The sequence below is a fragment of the Hyalella azteca genome, unplaced genomic scaffold (genome assembly GCF_000764305.2).
Source record: "Hyalella azteca isolate HAZT.00-mixed unplaced genomic scaffold, Hazt_2.0.2 contig4132, whole genome shotgun sequence".
NCBI lineage: Eukaryota > Metazoa > Arthropoda > Malacostraca > Amphipoda > Hyalellidae > Hyalella > Hyalella azteca.
Window position 1 is genome coordinate 1 of NW_025934358.1, and position 11,345 is coordinate 11,345.

An 11,345-nucleotide genomic window follows, 5' to 3' on the forward strand; every position below is an offset into this window, starting at 1 on the left:
AAATCAAATAATTATTTATTGCATTTTTTGTCATTGACTTACCTTCACTGAAAATTTTCTTGTTTTCAACGTAGAGGTCGATGCATTTATGGACGTAGTAATACATGCTCTGTGTGAAAAGTTGTTTAATAGATTTGTTGTGTTTTTATCCTTTTATAAATAATTTTTATGGACATGCTTTCTATTGAAATTTTCATTTAGCTTGCTCTCAATAGATAATAAGTTGCCTGCAATATACTGTATATACATGATTGTTGAAAAATTTCCTCAAGAGTCATTTAAATATTTTTTCTCAGTGATGACGATTTGCGTTGCGCACGGTTCATGGAAATCTCAGATCAGGGCCTATACTTTCAAAAAAAGTTAAGAGATCGTAAGATCATCAGCCATTCATTGACGGCCTTGCAAGCCAAATCCACCAATCATAGTCAAGAAAATAGAGCGTAAGTACTTACGTTCACTTAAACGAGTTTTGAAAGTATGGCCCCAGATTACCTAAATATCTGAGATCGCAACAGTATGCGTCTAAGGTAAGACTGCATTTAATTTCAATAACCAATTCTGAACCACGATACTATTCAATTTCGACGTAAAAAATGCTAAAGTTCACTGCATAATGCCATAACATTTGGTTCATAAATCCCCAAAATATCAACTCTTCAGAATCAAAGAACGTTCACCCTAAGTTAACTTCGCTCACCAGAGTCTGAACGGCGAGCATGCGCTGGTGTCGCAGTTTCTCCACAGTTGCGAAGACATTTGGCTTCTGGTTTTGGTCAACGTCGTCCATCAGCTTCCACACCGCGATGAAGCCTCCGCTGCGGTTCGCTCCAGCTCTTCAATGATAAAATGTTTCTATTATAAAAATTCTTGAATTCTTGTAACATATTTACGTTATTTAGGATTAGTATAGGGCCAACTAATTAGTTAAGTTTTTGTATAGCAAATTACTGGTACGTCAGAAATGAAAATTTCAGAGTAGTTGCATTAAGAGACCAAAAAAATTTCTCGAAAGATTCACTTATATAGCTTATCATTTTAAAGCAAGAACCAACAAAAAATCTGAAATAAATGCTACCATAAGCGTATATCGTGTAACCAAAGTTAACAAAAATACGCCAATAAAGTAAGAAATTAGAAATTCGCTCACCAGAGTCTGGACGGCGAGCATGCGCTGGTGTCGCAGTTTCTCCACAGTTGCGAAGACATTTGGCTTCTGGTTTTGGTCAACGTCGTCCATCAGCTTCCACACAGCGATGAAGCCTCCGCTGCGGTTCGCTCCAGCTCTTCAACGATAAAATGTTTCTATTATAAAAATTCATGAAATCTTGAATTCTTGTAACATATTTGCGTTATTTAGGATTAGTATAGGGCCAACTAATTAGTTAAGTTTTTGTAAAGCAAATTACTGGTACGTCAGAAATGAAAATTTCAGAGTAGTTGCATTAAGAGACAAAAAAATTTTTCGAAAGATTCACTTATATAGCTTATCATTTTAAGGCAAGAACCAACAAAAAATCTAAAATGCTACCATAAGCGTATATCGTGTAACCAAAGTTAACAAAAATACGCCAATAAAGTAAGAAATTAGAACATAACATTAACTTTCCAAAAATTTTACCACTATAATGCAACTCCGAACGACCTGTAGATGATACTCACTCGAAAAACAACCGATAACTCAACAATTAACTTGAAGAATTTACAAACAAGGAAAACGCCAAGCAAATTCACCATATCGATATTGAAAAGAGAATCCAACAATATTGCTTGTTGTTTCTCTATTGTAAAATTACTGAATCTGACGGTCGTTTTCGGACTTTTGTATATCGAAAACCGACATTTACTGGTGTGGGTATAAGCTTCTTTAGCTTCTGCTCGATTCGTTTCAAATTGGAAAGTCTTCAAACTTTGATATACCGCGGCTATAGGGTTTGTTCTGCCTTCCATGATACGCATTTGGAATTAGAATTTATTCGTAATATATTTCAGCTTAGTGGTTTTCCATCGTGCCTTGTGTTTAGTGAAATCAAACGTTTCTTATCTAACAAATTTTCTGAAACTGTGACTGAATGCGATAGTAAGAAAACTATTTATTGCACATTGCCCTATTTTGGTAGTGCGTCCGAAACTATGTACAGAGAACTAAATATTTTGTTTATGAAATATTTCCCGAATATTAATTTGGATGTTTTGCTGGTAAATAATTTCAAAATCGGTTCTTTCATGAGGTTTAAGGACGTTATTCCTGCCCGGGTGCGATCAAACCTAGTCTATGAGTACAGTTGTGCGCGCTGTGAGTACAGTTGTGCGCGCTGCGCATCTGCGTACGTTGGAATGACGTCTCATAACTTCTACATCCGGGTTTCTGAACGCCGCGGCAGGAGCTATCGTTCTAACTTGACTCTCGGCAAGCCTCCTCATTCTTCCGTACGCCTTCATGCAGAACAGTGCGACGTGGCTGTATCTAGCTGAGAGTGATTTCAGGATACTCGGTTCCACTTCTGGGTGCTCGGATTCGAGGATTTTGGAGTCTCTGCATGTCTTCAATTGAAAACCGGGTCTCAATAATGCATTTTGTTCATATCCTCTTGAAATGGTAAATCACTAGGCTTTTATGTTTTAGTGTTTTTTCTTAAGTTTTATTCTTTTCGTGACCCCTAAGACTAAGTTGTTCCGATCGAGTCCTGTTTTTCGATATAATGTTAGGTCTTGTTTAGGTTTTATGTCTGTCTTAGAATTTCGACATATAAAATGATTTTATTCATTTTTAGATTGTCGATCTGATGATGGAGCTGGACTCCGAAACGCTTTCAATATCGATATGGTGAATTTGCTTGGCGTTTCCTTTGTTTTTAAATTCCTTGTAAACTTGCGTTATATGCAGACTGATAATATAAGTAACAATTAACTCGTAATAATGACTCACCCGCAGTGCACTAGGACCCTATTTCCGTCGCCATTTTCATACAGCATGGAGCTGAATTTGCGTTCCCTGATCGTTTTCAGGACTTTGAGGAAATTCATCGGCTCGGGAGGGTTGCCTTCGTTCCAGTTCTTAAGGTGATAGTGCACCACCTGCCTTTTCCCGATGTCCTGTATATATAATTTAAAAATTCCTTATCGAGAGCTTGTTATTCGTTATACATTATTTTATTTGCAAAATTAATCAACAGCCAAACTGACAAAAATAGTTTGTTACTCCGTCTGCCAACCACTACGGCCCAACACTAGTCCATGTCGCAATATCCCTTCACGCCAAATCGGACTTTCAAGTCGCCTTTAAAAAAAAACGGTTTTCTAAGAATTTCACGTTTTCTTTCATCTTTTCGAAAATTTCCCACGAACAAAAAGTCTTAGATTCATTTTTTACATATGTGTACCAGGTTTCAAAGTTATCTGTCTGTAAATAACCGAAATAAAATTTCCAATTTCCAATGGAAATTTTCAATTTCTTGTGAAAATTTTATTTCAGTTATTTACTGATGGATAACTTTGAAACTTGGTACACATATGTAAAAAAATAAATTTAAGACTTTTTTGTTCGTGTGAATTTTCCGAAAAAAAAATGAAAGAAAACGTGAAATTCTTAGAAAACAGCCAAAAAGGGGTACTGTAGAAATCTATCTCCTCCTTGGATTTTCAAGATGATTTTCTCGATGATTTTCAAAGTCTAAGCATCGTCATTTCAAAGTCAGATGCCAGGTGTGCTGTGGTTTAGTCATAGAGCTACTCACGTCGCCCTCCGTCTTCTCCAGGAAGACGGTGGTGGTGGTGTGCGTGGTCTCCTCCTGCCTCTTCTCCTTGACGCTCGCCTCGATGCCGTTGTTGAACACCCAGCGTCGGTCCAGGGGCAGGTAAGGGGCACACTGAAAACATCATTTATATTGTGATTTTCTTTAATCTGACCATTATATTCTAAACTGTTATAAAACACTGGGTTATTGAAACTTGACATGCTTGTGTTATTTAACACTGTGTTTAGACTGGCAACATCGGTTAAAAAAGGAATACTCTTCAACTTGGCAATGGCATTCCGCACTGTTAATAAACATTGAGTTATTGACGCTTGTCATGCGGGATTTATTTAATATTATTTATTTAGATCAAAGAATTTTACATCGCAATAAACGGATGAAAATCCAATACCGGGGTTATAAGTCAAAAATATTTTTCTTCTACAATCCTGTTAAATTTTTCACAAGTCTTACGCCCATTTGTTTGTTGCCGAGATTTTTATCGTCCGCTGACAGCCTGACGATGATGGACACCTGATGCTCCCACACCATCGACCAGAAGAGCTCGTCATCTTCAGTCGTTTGCTGTGGGTCTTGAGTTGCTATGAAGCCGCCGTCCTGAAGATCAGGTGAACAGTTATTATGGCAAATTTATTTACCAAGTGAAATGCCGCTCTAGAAACACAAGCTTGTTAGGTTTCTTCCAGAACACAGAAGTATTACGATATTGTTCCTTACTTTCATTGATCCAATCGGTGCAAGACAACAATAAAACAGAATTCTCCTTACATTTTCTAGATGTATTATCCGTTTTTTATTACATTTACATCAATTAATGATTTTATTATAATAAATCGTAGATTTAATTCAGTGCTCGCCACACGCTCGCTGTCCTCTATAAATCTTGAACTGATGATGGAACTGGTTTCATCAACGACTTTCATTTACAACGTTTCTTGTAATTCATTCAGTTTGCCAACTTGATTATGAATAGCAGTAAAATCAAATGATCCACACGCGCATTATTCGAAATTCTCAGTAACACAGAAAAATTATAAGTGAGATATTTATAGGACGTGCGGATTTTTGCCACTTTTTAAAGAAATCTTTTATTAAAAATTATTTTAAAAAATATTTAGTGAAAATTTTCAACTTTATTAATATTAAATAAAATTAATGTATTCAAAATTAATTATAACTGTTTCTCAGAAAAATTCTTATTCAACGCAGGCAACATCATCGACGAAACTTACGATGTGGGACGCGTTGATGTATTCCCCAGACTTCAACTTCACGCGGTTTTCTTCAACTGGTGCACAAGGATTCGATATTATATTACAATTCTACATCAAATTCATTACTTGCATATTCAGAATGGATAGAATGAACCAATTCGAACAGCATGTGTTTCATTTGAGCCCTAAAAATTTGTAAAACTCTCTCCCGCCATTTGTTCGATTGTCGATTTCTGGCATACACTTCAACAGAATCGAAATTAGTCTGGCCTTATTACAAAAAAATTATCAGCAATGTTCCTTTTTTCACAGAGTATATGAAGCATTTCTTAGTACTGATAATTTCAAATTAATAGCAACAATGTTTCGGGGTGGGAAATGTGTCTAATTTTCCTTCAATTCTCTTAAGTTAACAATAGAAACTAAAGTGAGGTGCAATGTTCAGAAAATATTTTAAAATTTATCCGGCATATGTATCCTAAGGGATCACAAAGTTTTAATAATATGGAAAAACTCACATGGAAGAACGTCTGCGTAGCGGTTTTGGAACTTGTTGCAGGGTTTCGATGCTTCGGTAGTTTTCTTCGTGGGCTTGGGAAGTCTGTTATATTCGTCAATGATCTGCGCAGATATGAATCAGATTTAAGTTTTTGGCGCTCCAAATGAAACTCGAGACAAAAGTTCAGCACCAATGTTCATTTTCAGGAAATTAAAAATCCAGTCGAAATTCGGATTCCATTTTACGTCGCCCCGCAGTTTATCGGGTAGCCTTTGAGGTGATTCAGGCGTTAATTGGCCATCTGCTGTATTCCGCTGTTACTTAGAAACCTTTTTCCGAAGTCCATGAACCGATGGGCCGAATCGGCTTAACATAACCGAAAGGATCTGCTGGTCAAGCTTACTCACGATGCGAACCATGCTTACTCACGCTCGCGAACCATGACCATCTTCAGGTCATAGAATTGCGTCGATGTGCGTGCACGCGCACTTTAGCAAAGTCAAATTATATGATACGTTACAAAATTTCGAGCTTACGGGGTAACTTGATAGCTAGATAATTTCATAGTGTATATGACACAAATGGGTTTTCGGATAAGGATGCCTTTACTTCTTACTTTACCATCTGTAAAAACCAGAGGCTACTTGAATGACCGTGAAAAAATGAAAGGCCTGTAGCTCCATGAGATAATTTTAAATCCTAGTCATAACATAAATAATTAATATTTGAACAACTGATGAACTTTTGTATTCAGGGCCCACAAGTTTTCACTAAATATTCAGGAATGTGATCTAAGGATGGCACTGCGTGATACAGTGATGGCAGTGCCTTTCAAGATGGCAGGCATTATACAAGGTACCTTCGGTAATACACACCAGATACCATACTTTCAAAAAAAGTTACGAGATTGTATAAGTTCTTCCGCCAATCATTGACGGCCTTACAAGCAAAATCCACCAATCATAGACAAGAGAATAGAGCGTAAGTACTTACGTTTACTTAGCGAGTTTTGAAAGTACGGCCCCAGGTCTTCAAAATTTGGATATTCAATGTCAACGTGATACTGTAGTGCGGTTCACATTATTCTATCCTTCGTCAGTGAATTAAGATTGTTTTGTTCTATGACGGTTGTGCGTGCTGGGCATGACTCATCGCGGCGTAACTATCATGGAACCTCGCTACTTTTAGAACAAATTAATAAAAACTATATTCGGTGGTTCAAACGATATCGATGACAAAACTTAGTCCATGCTGTACGGTTTTTATTTCATATAGTTACTTTATTCTGTTCGTTGCGCAAAATTTGTTGCTAGACTTTTAAAATTTTTAACCTCACCTATTAAACTCACGCATTAGGTTAACTCACCCGGGGTTTCCTTCACCCCGGTATAAGTTCGTGCAAAGAACGTGAGCAAACGCGAGACTGCTAGAGGCTGTTGCTTATTTACGCTAGTCTAGTTGACACGGTTCTATTTTCAGTTCTATAGTCGTACGGTGGAAAGTGAGGTATACGAATTTAAAAAATTGTTTAACAGGATAAACATATTAATTTTGAACATTTTTAGAAGCACAACTTTCTTACTTTATACTATGAAGGGCTTCTTAAAGTGGTGTTCGTTGGAAACCGTCACTGGTATAGCGGCATTCAAGAACATAGTTCAGCGAATATTTCTGCAGAAATTTCCAACTTGGGGTATATTTTAGCATGAGCGTGTTATTTAAGCTGCTCGTGTTCATATTCCCTAGGTTCTAATTTATAATTCATCATAATAGCTGAATCGATTTGTGGAACCGAAAGTTAAGCATTTCCAACAGTGGTCTGCGTGATTATATAGCACCCGGAAGTCTTCACCATCTAGCCGCTGCAAGCAAAACACGTATGGAATATGATGCAGAGCGTTGTCGTAAGTAAAAAAGCTGCTCTATTTCTGTGATTATGTGCTTTTTTCCATGGTATCATCAGGTTTTTTGCCGGGGTTAAATCAAAGTGTCAGTATCAATTGGATTATTTTCGAAGACTTGCAAAGTAATACAGGATAAGTTTCTGAAATTGCCATAGAACATGGCTATGTTAGAGAGGCAACTAATTCCAACTGCAATTCCCGCGGTAGTAATCGTTCTATTCTTCTTTACAGACGCTGTATGCAGAATTTTATAACGCCCCGCTAAACAGCTGAACGAAGCTTACTATATATAGTGTTGTATCGTGAAATAACAAGTTAGCAAATTACAATGCATGTTACGCGTGCATGCAGGAGGAAGTTAGAATGTACGCGGGTCTCGCCTTGAATTGCATTACCACGAACAATTCATTATATTTTAGGTATTTCATACATAGAAACGCAGCAGGTATTAAATTATTAGCTACTACATTGAATCTGCTCTATGTTGAAATGGTTAAAGTTGAGCCTTGTAGATGCACTAGGCTGTTGTTTGCATATATTTTGAGGAACTTTGAGGACTGATTTAAGTGATTATTGTGGGAGAACATTAACAGTATATGTACATGTTTTGTGCTGGCGAATATTAGAGAAGTTTTAATACTGGTTAAGATGAGAGAATGTTTCACATTGCCGTACGTGAAAAATATTTAGTACCCGCATAAGGTTAGAGTGTTTGGTACGGGTGAATGGGATAGAAGGTTTCGGACATGGAGGATAATAATGAAAGTGTTCACAGTGAAAACCTGTACGAATAGGCTTCTGTATTCTATGGTTTCAGGCGCCAGTCTGAGCAGGTAACCAGCACGCTGACAACCTGCTTTCACTGTGTGCGTACCCTAAGCGTACAGCTGCATTACTGTACAGAAATTCAAATGCCCTCCCCCTCCCTCCCAAATTTTGGGGGGGAGAAGGACGGGGGCATTTTTTAACGCACTTTTCAGAATGGGCCGCGTCCGTGCTATCAGATGCCAAATATATACGCGCGTCCCACGAACACCCCAAGCTCACTCTGTCTATATTCTAATCAAACGCTTATTACGCTCGTACATTTACGCGCTGGCGTCTTCAATTCAAAGGCGTCTTCAATTCAAAAGCTATCCAACCTCAAAATTTCGATAGTTAATCATTGGGCTTCTGTGAAAATTTCAGAACTTTCGTCAAAATTGATCAACTTTCAGCTGAAATTCTATGATTTTTCATTTATTATTGAAGGATGAAACGTAGTACTGTAAAATTATTCGGTTTTACTGAAAGTAAAACCGAATATTGAAGCTAGAAAGCAGTGAAACTTATTACTGAAAACTCAGGAATATCTCAACACTTTTGATACTCACCTCCTTACTTACTCCCGGCGGTCTCGCATCAGTGTACGACTCAGGCTTCGGCGGTCGCTGGGGTGGAGGGGTCGGCAAGGGTATCTCATATTGACTGTCCGCGTCCGTAGACATCTGCGTGTCTCGATGGTCAACTTGTGCAATATTGCCTGACGGGTAGCTTTCAATTTTGTGAGATGGTGAACTTTCCACTTTAGAAAGGTTGTCATCTTTAAATTCAATATCTTTTGCCGGTGCCTCCTTGCGACAAAACGCGCCAATTTGGCGTCTGAAGTAAAACAGAAGACCCAAGACGATGAGGAACAAAGGGATGCCCAATGAAAGGCCCACGATCAACCCGATGTTTGGCTCTGTCAAGAGTTAATACAAATTTATTTTGGAAATGCTAGTGTTTCACGGGCATTTAAATAAATTAAAGGAATTCGTAGAATATACTAAATTTTAAATTGTCATCCGTAGTGCAGGGGAAGAAAATCTCCGCCTCTATTGCATCATATTCACCAACTAATAATCTATCCGCTGAGCTCATTTTGCTATTTTATTGATCGATCATCTCATGGGTTGATTCATTTAATACACGTCTGTTTTTCCCCCTAAATATCTTATAATATCCTGAATTTGTTTTTTTTACTGTTAGATTCGTTGAACGCGTTGAGTGAATACATCCTGTACCTTGGAATTTATTGTTTAATCTGTACAGTGTGTCCCTAAAATGTCGTTGTATTATTATTATTACCATCTCACTCACCATCTTCCTCACTCACCATCTTCCTCACTCACCATCTTCCTCACTCACCATCTTCCTCACTCACCATCTTCCTCACTCACCATCTTCCTCACTNGCGGAATAGAATACATATTATTATTAAATATAGATGAAATGCACCAAAGCACCCTTCTGTCCAAATTTGGCAATGCAAAATGACGGCTGTCCTACGTTCTATAATGATTTCGTAGAAGATGTTTCATTTTAATATTCAAGCTACAAATGAAACAAAACTGCAGGGAACCATATTGGAATTTTTCTCACTCTACCGTTTCGAATCGTAAAAAACTATGCTCGCCCCGCTCACCATCCAGCAGGGTGTAGTCTGCTGCGGACGCAGGGGTGCCAGTGTTATACTCAAAGATCCCATCTTCAGCGCTGGGCTGCACCGTGACGTTGTAGAGAGTGCAGCTGTCTAAGGTCGTAACACAGCCCGAGGTGCTGGTAGCAGACGAGTTAACATAACAAAATGCAGCAGAGACGCTGTCTCCATCAGGTATCCATGATACCCGGTACCTAGAAACTTTACCAGTTGGCTCCTGCAGCTCCCACGTCGCGTCGATCATCGTTTTTTGTGGATAAAGCTTCAGTTGGCTCACCACGTCTGGTTTGAAAGTGAATACGGAATTAAAAATGTCCTGAAATTCGGAGGTGGCATGGAAGCTTTGCAATCAACGAGCCCGAAGTTTACATTTCACTCATATTCTGTGTCCTAGAAATGATGTAGAAGCTTATGCCAAGTCCAATATTTTAACTATTACAAATTGGTTCAAGGTGGCACAATATAATCATGATCTGGCTGAAGTAAGCAATTGTCAGTATGAACGACTGATGAAGAACTATTTTCAGCTTTATATCATTGAATTCATATTAATGATCTGTAATGCATTAATATGGCAGCATGAATTACGATACGCACCATCTGCCGCCCGCGCCGTCTGGATCTGCACAAGGAGGAGGAATGTCGTCAATGAGAAGTGCTTTGCGATTAGCAACATGGAGAAGTTTCAGCGTAAATTCTTCTTAGAAATAAAATCACTTCTAAAACAAAGTCTATGATATTTTTATTTTGCAAATTATGTGATCAGTTGCGCATGAACTTAATTTGAACATACATTATTTTGAAGCCAGGAATTTTTCAGATAATGTTCACTCAAGAAGCACAAAGCAGTTAAGTCTTCAGGGAAAATGAAATGCAGGAACTATGAAACATAAACTTACAAATACTTTATAAAACTTAATGATCTATAATAATAAACCAACGCTATGCTGACCTGGAGAGTAGAGGACACTAGCAGGCAGCCCAGGTACACCAGGCTTAGTGAGAACTCAACCATCGTGCTCTGCCTTCTTTGCACTGCAAGCGTTAGTTTTTCAGAATTCACTTCATCACGGTTCATAACAGACAAAGCATGGTATGCATCTAACACAGAAGGAACAAACTGTGTGTGGATTCGGGACAAAACCTACTCAGTACTATCGTGAAACTGATAAGGTTCTGCCCTAATTCTTACTTTACAACCTCAGTAAGCCTCCGTTGATAATGCAAAATTTAAATGTTTTTATAAAAGTGTTGTGTCATCGAATAAAAGACGATTACCTGCCGTGAGCCGAGTGATATCTCTTCCTTGACTGTTGGTATTTTTATCTATGTTATCGTTATCAGATTTATGCGCTTTAACTCTACTCTCCGGAAATGGTCATTTCGTTACTGGTCACGTGTTATGGCTTAATTGCTCTATAAATTAATCTCACATATTTTCAATTTAGGAATTATCATGTGTACATTATCATGAATACAATTAATGAATTAAATGTGTAGGGATTATGA

The 11,345-nt window shown here is 38.0% G+C and overlaps 1 protein-coding gene across 1 annotated transcript; it reads right to left on the reverse strand.

The window, feature by feature from the left end:
* Window positions 1-42: 42 nt before the first annotated feature.
* Window positions 43-9,515, reverse strand: LOC108673730 (receptor-type tyrosine-protein phosphatase alpha-like; the record flags this gene model as incomplete). The annotated part of the gene is made up of 9 exons (XM_047879885.1): window positions 9,497-9,515; window positions 8,749-9,098; window positions 5,491-5,593; window positions 4,991-5,046; window positions 4,212-4,355; window positions 3,738-3,869; window positions 2,930-3,096; window positions 1,151-1,286; window positions 43-109 (listed from the first exon to the last, which is right to left on the reverse strand). Coding segments are annotated over exons 1-9 (1,174 nt in total), but the record flags the coding sequence as incomplete, so codon positions are not given.
* Window positions 9,516-11,345: the final 1,830 nt, after the last annotated feature.